Raw genomic sequence first — 21,012 nt, 5'->3', positions numbered from 1 at the left:
AGTTGTATTCGTTGTAAATAGACCTCCTGTAGTTCTGCTTGTTGTGAATAGACCCCTTGTAGTATTGGCCCAAATGCAAATACAACCCCCTAAGTAAACTTTTACGACTCCTTTAAAAGTTCGAAAAAAAAGCAATTGGGTGTCTATCATCACCAATAGAAGTTTTTTTTAAGGGGGTTCTATCTGTCTCCTCAAATATTTTTAACAATTTTAAGAGCCTTTTTTTTTTTTTTTTTGCTATGAGGGTCTATTTGCAACAAGTAGAACTAAACTACTCTATTCGCAACAAATAAAACGATAATGGGTCTCTTTACAATTAGATGATACTACAAGGGGTATGTTTGCAATTAACCCTTAAAAAAGCAAAGATCTCATAGGGAATGTTGTACCAATTATTGCTAGGATGTACTCCTATGACCCAAGCCCAACTGCTTATACATCTAGACTCTGAAATCTAGTCTCTCTCTGATCAGCATCTACATAGAGCTACAATCCAAACAAAATCAATGTGTTAACATGATTTATGCCTTAGCATGGTCAGGGGCCTAACTACCTCCGCCAAAAGAATGATGAGTAATAGATCAAGTCTCTCGATTGAGAATCCTTACACTGACTTGCGCGGCAGAGGGTTTTTGGTTGGGACCAATCCGCAGCTCCTCTGACACGCTTCTATGTATTCAAGAAACCTAGTCATCGGAAAACAGTTACATATCTCTAGAAGCCAAACACATCCTATAGTTCTGCTGTTTGGATTCTGTCATGTCAACACCCGCTAATCCCCGATCATTCTTTAGTATTAATCATATTCCCATCAGAAACAAATACAAGTAGAGCAATCACTAATCATCACACTCTCAAGCTTTTTTTTACATGAAAGGGTGCCACTAGACCAATGCCTACAGTGAGAAGTTGGGACTTCCATTTGCAACAATTTTCTCTTGCTTTCTCCTATTTATGATAAAAAAAATGACCGTCCAATTGTAACTTTACTCAAAAGGGCCACTTAGGAAAAGGATGGAATGACTGAAGAAAAGGGGTGTCGACATAATCTTGACATTTTTTAGCACGAAGTGCAAGTCTCAGAAAGTGCCTCCCCTTTTATGCTATGTTATTCCCCTGCAATCACCCCTTTCCATATGATGAGGACATTGTGTTGATGAGATGCACTGGACGTATTGATAATTTATAGTAGGACTAGTTTCAGATACACCCCCAAACCATTACCAAATTACGGACAGACCCCCGGATTCTCAACTCCGTGAGCTTTCACATTTAAATTAGTTATATGTAATGGTTTATGAAGCTCATATGTTTCAGTTCATAAAGCCCCCATCTTACCGTGAAACTAACGGAGTTGAGAATCCAGGGGGCTTATCCGCACCACTAGAAATGCAGGGGGGCTATCCGCAATTTGGTGATACGACAGGGGGAGGCCAAGTGGCCACCTTCTTTACAAAGATTGAAGAGAGCCCTATACGTGACTATCCGACGCAGAGATGCAAACTTTTAATCACTGTGGGCTCCTTTTCCTTCCCCTCTTTTTGGTGGTGTTGGTCATCATCCAAAAAGCATCAAAAGCAATGGCCAAGGTTATGTTAACCTTTCCGGTCACCAGTCGTCAGGGGCGGATGTAGGATTTTAGTTTTGGGGGGGCCGCATACAAAAGATAGATAAAAAAATTTCTTAATGCAATTTTATTCACAAGAGATACATCACAACCCAAACAAAACGAGTATAATAGCCAACGCCAATATCTCCAAAATATTTCAAAAGAGGAAGACAAAAATTATGTAGAAAATATTCAAATAAGCATCATCTAATTTTTTATAACTAAAACTTCTCTAACTAAAAGGAATTCGACGTTCCTTAAAATTTTCAAACTCTTCAATGATAGCATCAATGCTCAGACTTTTAGCAATTTCTCTTTCAATAAACACCGTTAATGCGTCTGAGAGGAAATCATCCTCCATTTTGTTTCGAAGGCTAGTCTTGACGTATAGGTTTTGAGATAAAGAATGAATATATTTTAATTTTTAAGGGAGGAGGTTTTACAGAAACCATCATATCTTTTTTTCCCAAAATTTTGGGGGAGCCGTGGCCCCCCCTGGACTGTATATAGATCCTCCCCTGCCCCTGCCAGTCGTCCGCTAGGGGCCTGACCGAGGGAATTCAATGGAAAGAGGGGTCCCGCTGTAATAAGTTTGTCAGGACAAAACTCTTGTGTCAAAAGTTTTTCTTTTGTCTCCAGAAAAAATTTGTTGGGGTCTACCGTTTACTGTCTAGTTAGCAAACCTACTTCGTCAGAAAACCTCGCCACAAAATATGGAAAGGTTAGGATTTTGAAAATTTCTATTTTTATCATAATTCTGAAATCCTATTTCCACAGTCAAAACAAACTTCTATACTTCTCTTTAAAGTAAGATTGCACTACCCATGGCGTAACAGTAGAGAAGATAAAGGGTATCAACCGAAATCAATACTAATTAATAAATAAAAGAGGTTAAAGCAGCAAATCCTACGTTAACAAATGAACACTGAGACAATAAGAACGTAAAGGAAAGATTCTTATGTGAATGAAAAGAATGGTCGGTTGGAGTGAAGATGACATAAACTATTGATAGAGATAAGATTATAGTGAAGAACAATATGACATGAAACAAGATAAGATGAGATACTGTTGAAGTTGATTGCAGGAGATAGAAACTCATCTTTGTCAGAATCACAAGAGTAATATGCTAAAAAAAAAATCCAGTGAAGACCACATAATATCATAGTTTCATAACTCAGTAAAGTTTAGAACTTCACAAAGTTATCCCAATTGTTCCGACTAACCATGATCAACGCTTACAAGTTTTTAAGTTTTCTTCACTTATGCTTACACCCATCCACCCTTTTCATTTTGCTGCTTAGATGAGACCTCAATATTCAACAATATCATGTTGCAACAAACCCCCTTCGCTACATCATGTTTTCAAGAAATCAAAAAAAAAAAAAAAAAACATTTCTACCATGATAACTAATGAAACCAGTAGTCTTCTAGTGAAGGTGCGTTCTTCATACATTTGATCAGATGTCTGCATCAAAATTCCAGACTAATTACACAAAGGTTCGAGGTTTACGTTATCCAATGATTTCTTCCCTATTTTTCCCGTTCGACTACCAAATCTGTGAAAATGTATATATGGGCATTTGAAGAAGAAAACTACAATATAAGATCAATGGTTTCATTAGCGGTCATAATGAGAGGTCTCTTTTGTTGACCTTTTTTTATGAGGGGGCTTCTTGAAAAATATGATCTGTTTCTCACTTGTAGCCATTGTTGGCCGAAATTGTGTGGTTGTGAAACTTCAGCATTCCCAAGTTTGTCTATAATACCCTAATATCAACCTTACGTGAATGATGCTTCATAGGCAAGAGGTTATGAACAAGCAAAGGATGCTCGAAATTGCATTCAATGAACAGAAATAAGTCGAATGTCTGTAACAACAATCATGGCATACAAATGAGCACAAGTAATTTCTCAACTAATCGAAATAAAGGAATAAATAAATTAGCGTATATGTCCAGTTACCAGAAACTGAAAGGCCCCATTTGAAAAAGAATGAATCAAAGATGGATACATTACTAGACCTGATGCAGGGTAATTTTGCCTGGGTGTTGTTATTCCTTAAATCGGAATGAGGGTTGTTTTTCAAGTAAGCTTCATTATGTTTGCTGGTCAAATCTCCATGGCGCTCAAGCTTGGTACACGTGGGGGCCATGTCTTATTGTGCCTTTATGGAGAAAGAAATATACAATAATCTGCAGCAAATAGCCATAGGACGTAGCCTGATTAGGGGGTGCATATACGGATGATAAGCTATACAGTAATTATTCTATAGCTGAATATTCCGTAATTTGACTAATTAGTATGTTTGAACTCACAAGGAAATATTCATTATACATGCATATACAGGCTTGCCCAAAAACCTGATTTTCAATAAACAAATAAAAAGACTTATGCACACTAGTTTTTCTTTTTTCAGAATTCCAGCACCCAACATTATTTATCGATCCAATCCAGTCAAATTACAAAACATTGTACACCATTAAGCTTGTTTAGTACTCGGATCTTTCGATACGTTAATCCAATCATATATCTAAAAAAGGAGGCTAATTACCACTTAGTACCTTATGTGAAAACGGCGAAGGAATTGTGAAAAACGTGAAGATTAACCCAAAACAGACTCCACCACACCCTGGTGTGGTGTCTGTCATGGATGTGGTAGAATCTGTCCTGCACCACACCCTCTGTCACACCCACGGTGCAGGGTGTGGCAGAATCTATCCTGCACCACACCCTCTGCCACACCCATGGTGCAGGGTGTGGCAGACTCGTTTTTAGAATCCTCCTTTGTTTGGGATTGTGTTTTATTATAAATAGGACCACGTTTTTTAGAGTTTTAAAAAGAGAGAAAATGAGAGAATTAGCATTGTTTTGAGCACTTTGAGAGGGAGATATTATGAGGGAGTTGAGAGCTTTGGTTAGGGTTATATTTGAGTGATTTTGTGAGTTGTAACCCGTTGTATTTCTCCTCCATATAGTGAAATCTCCCCATCCTCTCCCCGTGGACGTAGGCAATTTGCCGAACCATTTGGTTTGATTTGTTGTAATTGGCTTGGTTTGTGCAAGTGTGTGGCTTTCTTCTTCCGTGATCTCAAGTTCGTTGTGTGTGCGTGCAACGCTTCCGCATAAACGCACGACAAGTGGTACCAGGGCTCAGATTTCAGATCTAGGGTTTTGGATTAGGTGGAGGAAGATCCAGTTGGAAGCTTGGTTCTTGGAGTTCTAGGCTTTGGTGGAGTTAGGGTTTGAAGTTACCGTTGAAGATCTCGCTTTCCTCGTGTGGTTAGGAGTTCTATTTGGAATCCAATCTAGGGTTCAGTTGGGTAATTTCTTATTCCTTTCAAAGTTTGAATCTTTCCTTGCAATTTGGAATTTGTGATTATGGGTGAAGAAGTTGGTGAAAGCAGCAAGTTGATCGGCACAGTTCAAGTGGGTTTTCAGAACACTAAGATTAGTGTAGTGAAATATAACGGCAAAATCAATTTTGTTTTGTGGATGAGCGACGTACAGGATGCGCTCAATGCTCAAAATTTAGAGGAGACCATCATGGTCGATGTGAGGCCACCTAAATATGAAAAGTCGGTATGGGAAAAGATAAATAGGAATGCTTGTGGGGTGATCAGGTCCTGTTTGGAACAGGAGCTGAAATATGATGTGATTGGGGTAACGTCTGCGATGAAGATGTGGGAAATTCTCAACAATAAGTATCTTACGAAGAGAGTTGATAACATGTTGCATTTGCTGCGTAGGTTATTCAGATTCCAGATGTCCCGAGACACCTCGCTTGCGGCTCATGTGAACAACTACACTAAGTTGTTGTCAGACTTGGCGAACGTAGATGAGAAGATCACGGATGAGTACAAGGCTATTATTCTTTTGGGCTCCTTACTGGATGAGGAGTATGATACATTCGTGCTTACGTTGTTGAACAAGAGATCTTCTATCACTTATAGTGAAGTGACTAACGCATTGACGAACTACGATTTGAGGAGGAAGGATAAGGAGACTTCCCGCGCTAGTACTTCAGGAGAGGCCTTATCGACGAGAGGTAGAAGCTCATATCCTAAAGGTGGTAATAGAGGAAGGTCAAAGTCAAGAAGCCGCCACCAATTAGCAAAGAACCAATGTGCATTCTGTAAGAAACATGGACATTGGAAGAGAGACTGTCCGAAGCTCAAGGAGAAGGAGGATAGCAAGAAAAAGGGCCCGAAGGCCAATGAGGTGAACGTTACGAAAGGCGATGATTCCGATGATTCGTGTTTTTCTCTTTTGATTACTCCGGAGGTGAACCATTTGGATGCATCGGATTGGATGATTGATTCTGGCGCTACTTATTATGTAACTCCTAGGCGAGATTGGTTTTCATCATTTGAGAGACTCGACGGGGGTGTTGTTGTCATGGAAAATGATTAGGCGAGATTGGTTTTCATCATTTGAGAGACTCGACGGGGGTGTTGTTGTCATGGAAAATGATCAATCCTGTGGCATTTGTAGGATAGGTACTGTGAGGATTCAGATGCACGATGGAGTAGTCCGTGAGTTGAAGGAGGTGAGATTCGTTCCTCAACTGAAGAAGAATCTTATCTCAGTTGAAGCTTTGGAGGCGAAGAGATTCAGGGTGACCTTTGAGGATGCTGTAGCGAAGGTTACTAAGGGATCTTTGGTGGTGATGAAGGAAGTCCGCAGTTGTAATTTCTATTATCTGAAGGGGAGCACCAAGATTGGCCAGGTTGCTTCGGCTATTTCAGAGGCGGACATGAGCAGACTTTGGCATTACAGGCTAGGGCACACAGGTAAAAAATCACTGCAGGCATTGTGCAAGCAGGGGCTATTGAAGGGAGCCAAGAGTGGTAAAGTAAAATTCTGTGAGCACTGTGTACTTGGCAAGAAGATAAAGGTGAAGTTCGGGACGGACATTCATAGGACGAGGGGTATCTTGGACTACGTGCACACAGATATTTGGGGTCCCACCAAGACGGCATCACTTGGTGGTCGACATTGGTTCGTCACGTTCGTTGATGACTATTCTAGGCGATGTTGGGTGTACACACCATGAAGCATAAGAGTGAAGTCCTAGATTTATTTGTGGAGTGAAAGAAGAGATTAGAACTGCAGACTGGGAGAAAGATCAAGACGTTGCGGTCCGACAACGACGGCAAGTATACTTCAGACCCCTTTCAGCAGCTATATCGAGATGAGGGCATAGAGAGTCACTTCACAGTTAGTCATACACCGCAGCAGAATGGGGTGGCGGAGAGGTTAAATCGATCTTTGCTGGAGAAGATTCGATGTTTATTGGCGCATAGTGGTTTGAAGAAGATCTTTTGGGCTGAGGCACTTTCTTATGCGAGCCACCTCATTAATAGGCTGCATTCATCTGCGATTGAGGGGAAGACCCCTATGGAGATGTGGTCGGGAGAGACAGCACATGACTATGACCAGCTTAAGGTATTTGATTGCCCTGCATATTATCATGTTAAAACTGATAAGTTGGAACCTCGAGCTAGGAAGGCCATATTTGTAGGATTCAAGCGTGGTGTCAAGGGATACAAGCTTTGGGATCCAGTTGATAAGAAGATTGTGCTGAGTAGGGACGTCACATTCGATGAGGCTTCTATCTTGAAGCTTCCCAGCTCTCATCAGGTGGAGAGCAACCCGACAGAGGAGATTTCGCAGGTGGTGGAGATTGATGCAGCTCCACAGAGTCCAGATGGTGCAGTATCCATTAGAGTGCCGATTGAGGTGACGCTAGACGAGCACGACGGTGATGCGGAGGATACGGATACTCATGAGCAGGATCAGGGACCGATGGCTCAGGTTCATGATTCTATTGCGGTTCGGAGACAGAGAAGAGACATACAGGTGCCAGCACGGTATGCCGACACAGTTGCATATGCACTTCCGGTGGAGAGTATCGATGAGATGGTACCTACTACATTCAGAGAGGCCGAGCAGAGTTCGGAAGCTGATTCGTGGCAGGTGGCTATGCAGAAGGAGATGGAGTCCCTTCATAAGAACGATACATGGGAGCTTGTTGAGCTTCCAAAGGGGCGGAAGGCGATTGGGTGCAAGTGGGTGTACACGAAGAAGGAGGGCATTGAGGGCACTCCAGTGAGGTTCAAGGCTAGGTTGGTTGCGAATGACTATGCACAGGAGGAAGGTATTGATTACAATGAGGTTTTCTCTCCGGTGGTGAAGCATTCTTCGAATCGGATTCTGCTAGCTTTGGTGGCACAGTATGGATTAGAGTTAGATCAGTTGGATGTGAAGACGGTATTTTTTCATGGTGATCTTGATGAAGAAATATATATGACTCAGCCATTGGGATTCCGAGCTACAGGGAAAGATAAGTTGGTTTGCAGGTTAAAGAAATCGCTATACGGTTTGAAGCAATCTCCTCGACAGTGGTATAGGCAATTCGATGGTTTTATGCTTGGTCATTTATACACTCGGAGTCAGTTTGATCCTTGCGTGTATTTTCGCAAGTTGAGAGGAGGTGCGTACATTTATTTATTGCTTTATGTCGATGACATGTTGGTTGCCTCTAGTTCCAGGTCAGCTATAGATGAGTTGAAAGTTCAGCTTTCGAATGAGTTTGAGATGAAAAACTTGGGCGAGGCGAAGCGCATTTTAGGGATGGAGATCGGCAGAGACAAGAAGAAGAACAAGATTTGTTTGACACAGGTGGCTTATTTGAAGAAGGTTCTACAACGATTCCATGTTAGCATGGATACGAAACCAGTTGGTGTACCTTTGAGAGCCCATTTGAAGCTTTCAGCTGGCCTTTCACCGAAGTCAGTTGAAGACCGTGAGTTGATGACGAAGACTCCATATACGAGCGCAGTTGGGAGCTTGATGTATGTGATGGTATGTACGAGGCCGGATTTGTCACAGGCGGTGAGCATGGTGTCAAGATACATGCACGATCCAGGAGTGGGTTATTGGGACGCCGTGAGATGGATTTTGAGGTACATTCGAGGTACGCTCAATGTTGGTTTGGTTTATGAGCGGAACACTACAGGTGGGCAGTTATGCATTGGATATGTTGATTCGGATTATGTCGGGAATTTGGATAAGCGTCGGTCTACTACGGGATATGTGTTTACTTGATCCGTGCGCCGGTGTGTTGGAGATGCACCTTACAGTCTACGGTGACTTTGTCTACGACGGAGGCAGAGTATATAGCGGTTACGGAGGCTGTGAAGGAGGCTATTTGGCTTCGAGGACTTTTGGAGGAACTTGGTATATCGCAGCGGTCCGTCACCATTTATTATGATAGCATGAGTGCTATCTATTTGGCCAAGAATCAGGTTTTTCATGCGAGGACGAAGCACATTGACGTTCGTTATCACTTCGTTCGGGATGTTCTTGAAAATGACGATGTGGAGATTGTGAAAGTCCACACGAAGGATAATCCGACGGATATGTTCACTAAGGTGGTTCCGAACAACAAGTTTGATCATTGTCGAAACTTGTTACACATTCGTGATTGTTGAGGTCGTTGACGGCCATTTGGATGAACTACGGGTGGCTTGATCCCTTGGGAGAAGAGGTACGTAGACAACCACATTGGTGCAGCCGAGTTTAGAGAGACGACACATTGGTGCTCATGTTGGTGTCGGCTCAGTGTTGGGAACACTTCGCCGAGGTGGAGAATTGTGAAAACGGCGAAGGAATTGTGAAAAACGTGAAGAATAACCCAAAACAGACTCCACCACACCCTGGTGTGGTGTCTGCCATGAGTGTGGTAGAATCTGTCCTGCACCACACCCTCTGCCACACCCACGGTGCAGGGTGTGGCAGAATCTGTCCTGCACCACACCCTCTGCCACACCATGGTGCAGGGTGTGGCAGACTCGTTTTTAGAATCCTCTTTTGTTTGGGATTGTGTTTTATTATAAATAGGACCACGTTTTTTAGGGTTTTAAAAAGAGAGAAAAGGAGAGAATTAGCATTGTTTTTAGCACTTTGAGAGGGAGATATTGTGAGGGAGTTGAGAGCTTTGGTTAGGGTTATATTTGAGTGATTTTGTTAGTTGTAACCCGTTGTATTTCTCCTCCATATAGTGAAATCTCCCCATCCTCTCCCCGTGGAGGTAGGCAATTGCCGAACCACATATATCTCTGTGTTTGGTTTGATTTGTCGTAATTGGCTTGGTTTGTGCAAGTGTGTGGCTTTCTTCTTCCGTGATCTCAAATTCGTTGTGTGTGCGTGCAACGCTTCCGCATAGGCGCGCGACACCTTATACTTTCTCCTACTTTGCACTTTTACACCATCACTTGTTTTTAGCAGCACTTGCATAGCCTGAAGTTTCTAAAATTGGCACTTCAGTACCTTCTATTGTGAATATGTGAACATGCAATAGATTACCGATTGTAGCATTGTCTATAACCGAGAAAAAAATGCTTCTATTCACAAAAGTAAAAAAATCATAAATACTCCAACAGCAAGCCATCCAGCTTATACTCTCTTCATGGACCTAGCATACCTAGCCTACCTAAATAATATACTTCCTATCTTTTCATTTGAGAACGAAATCGCAGAGTAAGAGCCTTAATCTGCTAGTATTTTTTTATCCTGTATTGGTGATAATCAAAGCATGATATCAGAGGAAACTCTGAAATATCTTAATTATACTAAATCCCTCAAGAATCATTGAACCACAAAGACAAAATTAGCCAAGAATATCAATCCTACCAAAGTAGCGATCTTGTCACTGAATGAGATTCGTCCTGCTCGAGCCCTTCTCTATCTGGAACACCTCCACTGGCTGTAAAAGACTTCTTCTCAACATCCTCTGAAGTGTCAGACTTAGGGGCATCGAGATCAACAGGCTTATCTGAATTATCTATGCAGTAAGTCTGCAGCCACCTGTCAGTTTCCCATAGCACATGCAAGATGCTCTCTCTCGCAGAATAACCGTGACTCTCAAAGGGAAGAATCACCAACCGGCAGAGGGCTCCATGGCCTTTCAACGCATTGAAAAACCGATCAGACTGGAAAAGGGAGAGAGAGAAAAAGACAAGGAAAATAGCTATCAGTAGCATGAAGATAAAGAATTAGAACGAGATACAAAAAGATATCATGGAAATCGGGGACCAAGAAGTGTGGTTATAGAAAACTGTAATTATGATTAACTAGAGAATGCATGATTGAATTTGAGAGCTCAAATGGTTATGCCAACAGAAAAATGCTCATGGATGCACAACTTCAACAAAAAATCCCACATTTTTGCAACGGTTTTAGCTAATCAATTGGAGTTTCAGTTACAGCTCAGATTTGAACTTCAAAAGTGACTAGCATTAATAGTGGTATTATTTTCTTTCTAGGTCCAACGCTGCATAGAAAATAAATAAGTAAATATTATAACGGAAACAAAAAAAAATTTGTCGCTCATTTCATGTTGAGATTACTATTTGTAAAACCGCAACTCATGTCCCCTTTGATGCTTATTGGGTGTTATATTGCAAAGACAAAAATTCCAAAAGTAAAATGAAGCATAACTTACTGCAGTAAATCTATTTAAAAAAGGTTCCGAGTATAAGAATACTTTGCATCTCTGAAGATATAACTCATGTTTAATCTTTATGAAGTGTGATTATAAATACTATTAATTTGGAGTGGTTATATGCGAAATATTTATCACACTTAAATATTTAAGTTCAAGTTTGATATTTAAGTTCAAGTTTGGTTAGTTTAAATCTCACGAAGACCGAAACCAAGACCATAAAGATATGCTCTAAAACACTAAAACACAATGCTTAATGCTTAAATTATTTGTACCGCTATGGCTGTAGCCAGAACCAAACTCAACAAAGTAAGGAGTTGTTTGGTTCGTTGCTTCATTGCAATCGTAATTGCCATGCAAGTGTAAATTGCAAGCAATGGCAATTGCTATAATGCTGACGCATGTAGTTGCAGTTGTTTGGGGCAGTTTTACAATTTTACAGTTTACAACTCCAATTGTGTTAGGTGGTTGATTTAACAAATCATGTTTTTTTTTTTTTTTTGAATTTTTCAAAACCCCATTGCGGCTCAAAAATGTTGCCACTACATCTTGCATCCAAATCTGCATTAAGTTGTTGGCTACAATAGGAGGCATTGTTGCAACTGCATTTATTAGGTAATAAAACAAACAACAATAACTGATCCAAAAGGTCCTAGTTGCATGCAGCTCCAGAGAACCAAAGAACCACCTATAAGAACCAAACTGGTTGGATCACTTCTCTGAAACCTTAGCAACACATCAGAACTATTCTTCATTTCCTCTTCCTTTTTCATCATTTTCACACGACCTTGGTTCAAACAAATTTTCCTAAAACCGAACTTTAACATGATTCTGATTGGTCATGGTCAAATTCGGCACCATACTCCTGAATGTTATGCTCTTGACCAAGTTTTTGGGACACTCTTGTAAGAGAGGTGAATTGCAAGAGCATAATACTTCATGCCGACTTTCAACTATTTAGTTTTGTTCCCAGGGATTTTAGAACTTCTAATAGTTATTTAATATGTGCTTAACCTTCTTTAAAATGTAACCTATGGACTCAGCTCATCTACCTCATTTACTTGTCTGAGCGGTGTTATTAAAAAAAAACTTTTGTTAAGAAAGAGTCTGAGAAATAAATGTAAGGAACAAATCATTTCAGTGCTTTATGAAATAAAATATTAAAACTCAAGAAAGAAGAGCCTTTGCCTACCTGCATTGTCAACGTTCCAGAGTTGTTATCTTCTTCACCATGAATTAGTAGAATTGGCTTCTTAATTTTGTTTGCGGACATGAAAGGGCTCATCTTGACATAAGTATTGGTAGCCTCCCAAAGTGTTCTGTCTTCGTTCTAGATAGAGAAAGCCACTAACCATTAAAGACATTCCATATAATAATCAGAGAACAATTGTCCCTTAAAATTAATCCCTTAAATCTTTACTATTTTCAGTAGTCCCTAAAAGAGTTTTTCCAATGTTGGTCCCTTAAATCTTTACTATATTTAGTAGTCCCTAAAATCATTGAAATTGCTACTAAGTCTCCTAATTCCAAAAGGTTAGCCCCTCAAATCATTGAAATAGCTATTAGGTCCCCCAATTCCTATAAGTGGCTTCAAATTAATCCCTCCAATAAAGAGTAGCAATAGCAAGATATAAGCCTAGGGGATCCAATAGTAATTTCAACAATTTTATGACTAATTACAAAATATTGTAGATTTATGAGATAATATGGGGAAAAAACCTTTCATAAGTTTATAAATCTCTCAACCTGGAATCCGAAAGGTGTTAGCGTCCTGTTGTAAGCTCCAGAACGAGCAACACCGCAGCAGAAAAGATGGGGGGCATGTGCTAGGAGATTAGCTGTCATAAATGCCCCATAAGAATGACCCCCGATAGCAATTTTATTGGGATGTGCCACCTGAAAAAATCAAATGCAAATAAGATAATTTATGTAGAAAGGATCAAATAATATTCTGATAAAATTAATGAAGCTCACCCCTCTCCTTATAACTTCCTCAACTGCAGCCTCTGCACTAGCAACCAGTTGCTCAACATACCTATTCAAACGCCATATTGAGACAAATTTAGTGACAAGTCCAGAAATATCTATTTGATTTTCAGCTAATGAGCAAGTTCCAATTATTCTTTCCAGGGGAATATGGGATAGCCTTCAGAAATAGTTCAAGCAGATAATATTGGATAATATTACTGTCTTTTGTCCTGTTCAATTAACATTCAGGCCAAAAACAATTTTTTTTGTTAAAAATAAAATAAATAAATATTAAGTTCGTTTCAGCATGGCAATAAATAAAAATATTGAAGTTTCCCCAAATCAAGTTCTTGGCATGCAAAAAACTGAAACACTAAATGTATAGTGCTGGCTGCAGATTTGATCAAGAATGTAAGCATACCAAAAATGCTAGCATTATTCTATGTACAAATCTTTCTCTTCAACATTTGCCAGCTGCCAAAAAAACTCATTTTAAGATGATTAAAGCATGAAGTTGATAATAAATAACCCAGTACCAGGCAGAAGAGCTCAAGAATTATTAGTATATACTATATATAGCATTTGTCACCAAATTAAATTATTTTACAGCATTGATCCCTGAATTTCAATAATCCTAAGCTAAATAACATAGTGAAGATAGTAAGAAACAACTATACCAGCATACCTATCATTTGCCTCTTCATCGCCCTCCCCAATAATGGGGATTGTTGGTCCAGATAAAATAGCAAATCTGTAAGGAAGAAGATGGAGAAATTTCTCATATGTATTCAACACGTATATAATTCAACATATCAAGAAAGGAAACGTATAATCTGAATTCAGTAAGAAAATTAAAATCTCCAGTTAACAGATAGGAGATGTATATTAAGACACACAACACATTAAGTTTCTCAGTATCTTCAGTGCATGAGAGATTAAGAACACTCGTGACGTTATACAAATATATAACAATGGGGGTGGTTCATCATTGACATGTGCACTAAGAAAGGCAAGATATTCAAGGAAGCATAAAAACAACTGCTTCAATAGTGACAGGCTGCTGGCATAACAGTCTTAGCTGGCCTAGCCCCACAAACAAAAGTAATTTACACTTATCAAGGGGGTTGAACATGGTATAGTGAAATATCAAATAGTATATTGTTGGACTTCTACTCTATGAAGAAATTCAATCATAAGAGGTAAGTAATGTTCCTTGTGCATGTCATCAAGCAGACTTCAACTCAGGATAGGTCAAGAAACCCCTTTTCATCTTTTATTTAACAACTAAATATCAAAATTTCTGTCTCCTTTTCCACTAGTTTCTCCCTTGATCTTATCCTCTGACTCGCCCCCAAAATCCTCATGCCTATTTCCCATAACTACAGCCCAGCCCCTTAACTGTATTTAGATGCTTGTCTTTAAAGGCTACTTTAGAGAAATCAAATGTGCATTCCAATCATGTGCTCATCTCGTAAGTTAACCACATGCGATTCTCCAATATATCTTCCATAAGCTTGTTTATCAATTTCAACCAGAAGAAATGAAGAACATACGAGCCTTCAATGGCACTAGTGTAAGAGGGGTAAAGACTTGTGAATTTCTATCAGCATATGTCTGATAATTTCAGTATATTTGCAATAACATGTTAATTTTAACAGACAAGTCGGCTATCAGAGTTCCCCTTGTTCTTACACTTTGCTAATCTTCAATATATGTGTATTTTACAAAAAATAAGAAAATAACTACTCAAGAAGAGTGAGAGATATCATACCCTCTAGCCAACCAAAGTAGAGGTGATGTTGGACCTATGCCAGCAAACTCATTAGGAGAGCCGCGAACTTGACCAGCTGCATCTTTGCTTTTAAACTCTCCAGGATAGGACCAAACTAAACAAGGAAGAGGCCCATCTTTCGAGGGATTGTAACCTGGAGGCAAATAAAGTGTAGCGGTAAGTTGAACACCGTCCTTCCTCTGATACCTGATCATTTCCTTTTGCAATGAGGCCAATTGTGGATACGGATGCGGAAATTTTGTTATCTGAAATGCTTTTTTTTCTGGCCAAATTTGTACAGAATATTGTGTGTTTTCTGTTTTTGACTCTTTGGAAGTAAGTATTTTCAATTGATCCATGTCCAGTTCTCCATCATTGTAATCTGACATCAATGCAACAACAGTTTCATAATATTTTTCCTTGTTGCTTTCCCATATACGCTCTTTACTTCCTGTATTTCTGCAAAAGAAATAGTAGTTTCCTTTGTTATATAGCAGAAACCAGTAATTTGGTCAAATGAACATATTAGAAAATAGAAATTGACTTACATATCAAACAAGTCGAGGAATGGAATATTTCCTTCTGGGGTTGCACCATTTCCATTGAGTAAAAGATAACCCCCCTTGTCTTGCCTTTTAATCTTAGCAATAACATAGGTTCCCGACGGTGTTCTCCTTAGCATTGGAGATCCAGGATCAGAATAGACATCTTCTGAAGATCTATCAAATAATATGCGAGGATTCACCTCCTTGTTGTCTGGAGAGATCACCCATGTTCTAGTTCGCCTTGTTTTGTACCAAGATTCATACACTAATGCAAGAGAATCATCACACCAAGAGATACCTCTGCCAAAAACATACATTTAAACTATCAAATGGTAACCAACAAGAAAGACTGACTTCCAACTTTGGGTTCCAGTGAGTGAACACTTCTACGCATTCAAGTCCATCAAAGAGTGTTCCAAAGATAAAAAGAAACTAAAGTAAACGGAGGAAAACTAGAACTTTTTGACTTATAATACTCCATAGCCAAACCATGCAGGTTGGAAAGACTTTGATGGGATGAGGTGCCAAGACATCTGAGGACAAATTAGGCTAATCCAACAAGGCGGCCAGATAAGAAAAGTGCATGCTTGCATCTAAAGTGAAAATTTTCATCCAAAGTTCTAAAAAGAGTAAGATCAACATCTTAAATAACCTACACACCAACCAGTACAATGGATTACAAAGATTTTGAAGAAAAGTGCATGCTTGCATCTAAAGTGAAAATTCTCATCCAAAGTTTTTAAAAGAGTAAGATCAACATCTTAAATAACCTACAAACCAACCAGTACAATGGATTACAAAGATTTTGAAGAAACTCCAAATGTATAAGCATATAAATAACAGGAAAAAGCTGAACACTAGAATAAGATAAAGGGCCACAGAATACAGAAATTGGCGGGGACAAGTATCCAAATTGACTACCTTGTTAGGTGATTATCTACCTAGAAACAAACAAAGTAGAACTTAAAGATATTGAATTTTCCTGGTACAGTGAAGACGCCAGCATGTGCATATACTTCAAGTAAGCACTGAGCAAATACCAAAAGGAGAATGAAGTTATAAGGTGACACCATAAGCAAAATACGTAGATATGCAACAGAACATTCATTAATTTGTAAATGGAGTGCCGGAAGTTCTTAGCAAATATTTAGACTAAAACAACTAAAAGTGATGGACCAATTATGTATTTCTTGTATACATACCCATAGCGAAGATCAAGTTTATGCAAAACTTCAGGTTCTTCACCATCTGCAGGCTCAGCAGATTGCATATAAACTATATCACGCGGAGAAGCTTCCACCTTTGCATCCCCTCCATCTTGTGTCTCCACCCTAGCAAACCAAAATCAGCAATAAGGATGGAAAATTAAGCATTTTCAAGTATGTAGCAGAATATAAATTTTGAATTTCACATGACACAAATATGAAATACCAAGCATAGTATTCTAAACATAACGAAAGCTAGTATGCATGATTAGGAGTTAATTATATGGTTGTCATTACGTGTGTTAACAAAGAAACCATAGGAAAAGTCTTATTGTCTTCTGGAACTGAATTCAAATGCAGTCCCTCTCATATCCATAGTTTAGATAGCTGGGATCCATTACAAACTCAAGGGTCAATTTCAAGCTGACGAACAATTGTAACTTCTTGTTCCACCATAACAGAAAAATTTTGACTGTGAAAGGCTTAGCTGAGGATGATGATTCATTTCTTGGTTTCCTTTTAATGTTTAACTCATCACTTCAAGATTATGAAGTGAACTACATCTACTTTAAAATGTTTGATTGAAATTAATTATTAGAAGAAAGAAAGTCTTTATTATGTGCTCAGCATCTTGCTATGAGGCATCACAAACAATGGCTACCAACATATCAATAACACTGCCTCAAAAGATCTAACAGCAACCAATTTCATGTCATGTCTTTATAATATTTCTGCACAAGCTTTATTGCTTTATAGTATTTCTGCATAAGATTTTTATTACACATAGTAGCTTGTTAAATACATCTTAGATTGGATATCTTATGCGTCTTTACTGCAAGTTATGATAAGAATGCTTTGTGGTCCTAACAGAATTTCTAAGTTCAGCATTTTTTACCAAACTCAAGTCTAATAAGGATATATCTGGAGGAAAACAATTATACAAAAGCCAAGAACACAAAACTACAAACATAATTGTCAACAAAGATTTCATCTGTCCAAAGTTGACAAGCAAAAAGTACAAGCAAGGCAATTATGAAAATCTAAGACTACATCCTAATATTATATATATATATATATATATATACACACACACACACACATAGATACATATATGTATATGTATGTATGTATGTACATATGTATGTGTGTGTGTATATATACATACCTAAGCTATGTAAATATACATGTGTACACATATGTAAATATACATGTGTACAACATATGTATATATACCTACGTACACATATGTATATATACATGCGTACACATATGTATATATACATACCTAAGCTATAGCAGTGATGAAGCTTGAGATTACCAGTAAATAGTTGAAGGCTTGTCAGCCCTCCAGTTAATTGACCGTTTCCCCTTGCGCACACTGTTAAAAGCAATTGGGATATCTTCAGCAAGAGGCAAATCACAAATTTCTCTTACAAACTTCCCGTCAGTAGTCCAAAGCTCAACTTTCTTTGGGAACCTTCCACATGGTACAATGAAAGAATAAGGCCTATGGATTGAGGTTACTAATAGATAGTTCTCATCAGGTGAAGGATCTAGCGATGTGTACACAGCCGGAGGACCAATGGGCTTCATTGTCCCATCTAAAGAGGCCAACACTAACTGTGAAGTGGCATAATAATCGAACAAATCTTCATCATATTCATCTTTGAGAAGATCCTGGAATGTTCTAACTTGAATAATGTTTTGTTGTTCATTAGATTGAATTTTTGGGCCAGAGGGAACCAAGGGCTTCTTAGGTGGTGCTCCACGAGAAAGAGGAATAGTGCAAACCAGTAGCGTTGAACTATCGATCCAAGTATAGCTGTAATAGCCATCAATAGAAAAATTAGGACACAAAAGAAAAATAAGTTTAGCCAAGAATGGAAACTGAAAGTTACTTGTCAAATATTGCATTTAGGTATATATCTGGTGATTGGAAAAGTGGTCTAGCTTTTCCTGATTCCACATCAGCAACCCATACTCGTAGCTTGCTACTGTTATCTTCCTACTTAAAGATACAAAATGTTAAACAAGAATTAGGTGACAACAAGATGAACTAGCAGCTTAAAGTCTCATCTTATTACCTCATCAACTCGAATACTGAAGGACAAATGCCGACCATCACGTGACCTGGTTTGGTAAAAGGAAATAATTAACAACAGAAAGCATATGGTTTATGCAATAGTGTTACTTTAAAGTTTAAAGAGAATCAAGTATGAGAAACCAATAATCTAATAGATAATATGTTAAAATGCATACAAATAAGACTAGGAAAGCAGGATCCCATCCCTGAAGAAGAGAGTGAAACCTAATGAGAAAATCAGCTTTTCAACTAGCACGTATCTAGAAAATTCCAGCAATGACGATAGCCAATTTACACGATTTTAATATTTTAACAAAGCAGGGGATCACAAAAGAGCCCTCATAATAATCTAAATCCTATTTTTGGCTACAAACTAGTTTGACCATGCAGCATAAAACTTCACGGAAAGCTTGACCAAAGCACTTAATAGCTGCGAAATTACGTGAAAAGAACTATATGGCTCTCAGATCCAAAGATACTGAGATACATTTATAGGAGAGGATCAGAAGTTGGATGCGTTCTGATGCCTCTCAATAAAGCTAGCAACAACACGAAAATTTAGGAATGAGCTTTGCATAATTAACCCAAACTAGAGATAGTAGGCATATAAAAGAACCAAGTTGGAAATTACCAGCTAACGAAGTTGATCTTAGCACCATCCGGGAAACCATGGACCTCTGTTTCAGGACCTAACGTGCCATCATCAGATAGAGAATGGATCCCTATCCCGGTGTAGAAAGACCTGGGCACAAATTTCAAACTCAATCCGAGATGCATAATTTATCATTTTAAGTTGAATACAAATTTCTCAGGATGAACTATATACATTCTGCTCCGTGCATTATAACTCCCGTCAATCCGCACACCTGCAAGTTTCTCCTCGGGTCTTGCAAGATCTGATAAAGGCGGTAGAGATCTTCGCTTCAGGAAAAGGATCTTATCCCTGTGGGGCGAAAATGACAACAGAGGAAGAGGAGGTGCATCGACAATATCTCTGATTTCTTTTGGAGGAAGACGATATCCATTGGGTAGAGATGAATTGTCTACAGAAAATAAAACCACAGGTGAATTAATTGGTTAAACACTTAATTATTTGAGTACCAAACAGCCGATATCTGCGGCCTATCAACCAATTATCTACACCAAATGAAACCACAGGTGAATTGATCGGTTACGACTTGATTATTCGTGCATATCAATTATACATGTTAGGAGGACTAGCACCAATGTGGACATATCTACAAGATTATACTCTCAAAACCCTCAGTTGGCATAGTAGCTAGTATAAATCACTGTATAGCATGCGAAATCTTGAGCTAATCAAAGGAAAATTATAATCCGAAAAACTTGATCATAGACTTCAGCACATTTAAGAAGTATCATATACCAATCAAAGGCACAATTAGATAAGTACAAAGCAACAATTATTTTTGCACGTGAAACGTGAGCACAATTTCACGACAACCATTATCAAACCAAAACCCACATAAAAGTTGTAGAATTACAGAGACCCAGATCATCAAGATACAATCTTTTCAGTCAAAATCCAAGCATCTTAACAAACGAAAACTACCCACATAAAAAGAATCAATGGGTACCTTCTCCTTCTCCCTCAACGGACCCATTAGGGTTAACCGCGCTCTTCTCGGCAAAAGAACAGAGAGGCGCGAGATTTGAGAACCTGGAGACGACGCTGGACTTCATGGGCTTCGTTGGATTCCTGCGATGGAATCGAAGAAAGCAGGTTTTTGGGATTTGAGGAGGAGAGAGAGGGAGATTGTGGGTTATAGAGAGGAGAGAGAATCGACTGTAGACTCTATTAAGCAGCATTATTAACTTGATGAGGGTCTCTGGTCACTAGCTTTTCTACTGCCGCTTTCTTTATCTCCTTTTTTTTTTGTTTTTTTTTTTTGGTATATCCTTTTGTTGGCTTCTTCTTTTGGCCCCCCTCATTGGTAGTAAGATATTTTGTTCATGCTACGAATTGCTATTCTTTTATTTAGTAGTGTGCAAGGTGTATTTTTTTCCCGCGACAGCAATCCCGGTTTTAACTGATACAGTGTTTTTTTATTTTTTTTGAGGTACAGTCATATCCCACCTCTGCTACAGTATTCTCCTGTACTACAGTATCTTTTTCAAAAATCCAGTTCCATGTTTGCTACAGTGCTACTGCTATAGTAAATACTACTGTGGTATTTATTGTAACATGAATAGTAAATCTTGTGTTCACCCATTTGTACGGAAGAGAGATGTGGTTCGCGTGAATGAATCTTTTTTAGTATCTTTTCATCTTTACTCCCTCTCCCTTTTTTCTATAGTTTCACCT

The 21,012-nt window shown here is 38.8% G+C and overlaps 1 protein-coding gene across 1 annotated transcript; it reads right to left on the bottom strand.

Annotated features, from left to right (window-relative positions):
- LOC109841091 (probable glutamyl endopeptidase, chloroplastic) lies at positions 3,422-20,564 on the bottom strand. The gene is made up of 15 exons (XM_020409957.1): positions 20,285-20,564; positions 19,513-19,729; positions 19,318-19,428; positions 18,688-18,733; positions 18,502-18,608; positions 17,922-18,425; positions 16,601-16,729; positions 15,402-15,698; positions 14,854-15,312; positions 13,768-13,833; positions 13,089-13,149; positions 12,861-13,010; positions 12,307-12,444; positions 10,304-10,602; positions 3,422-3,801 (listed from the first exon to the last, which is right to left on the bottom strand). Coding segments are annotated over exons 1-15 (2,817 nt in total). The 5' UTR covers positions 20,517-20,564; the 3' UTR covers positions 3,422-3,800.

This window comes from Asparagus officinalis, chromosome 5 (assembly GCF_001876935.1).
Source record: "Asparagus officinalis chromosome 5, Aspof.V1, whole genome shotgun sequence".
Classification (NCBI taxonomy): Eukaryota; Viridiplantae; Streptophyta; class Magnoliopsida; order Asparagales; family Asparagaceae; genus Asparagus; species Asparagus officinalis.
This window is presented reverse-complemented; position numbering and strand designations above follow the sequence as displayed.

What these genes read in the sequence shown, in the direction of transcription:
- LOC109841091 (XM_020409957.1), bottom strand. Translation starts at nt 20,516, where the DNA reads ATGCTGCTTAATAGAGTCTACAGTCGATTCTCTCTCCTCTCTATAACC. An exon ending in CTACTTTGGTTGGCTAGAGG is followed by an intron (nt 13,834 to 14,853) that starts GTATGATATCTC and finishes TCTTCCTTACAG; the next exon opens with ATTTGCTATTTTATCTGGAC. An exon ending in TAACACCTTTCGGATTCCAG is followed by an intron (nt 12,445 to 12,860) that starts GTTGAGAGATTT and finishes TTCTCTATCTAG; the next exon opens with AACGAAGACAGAACACTTTG.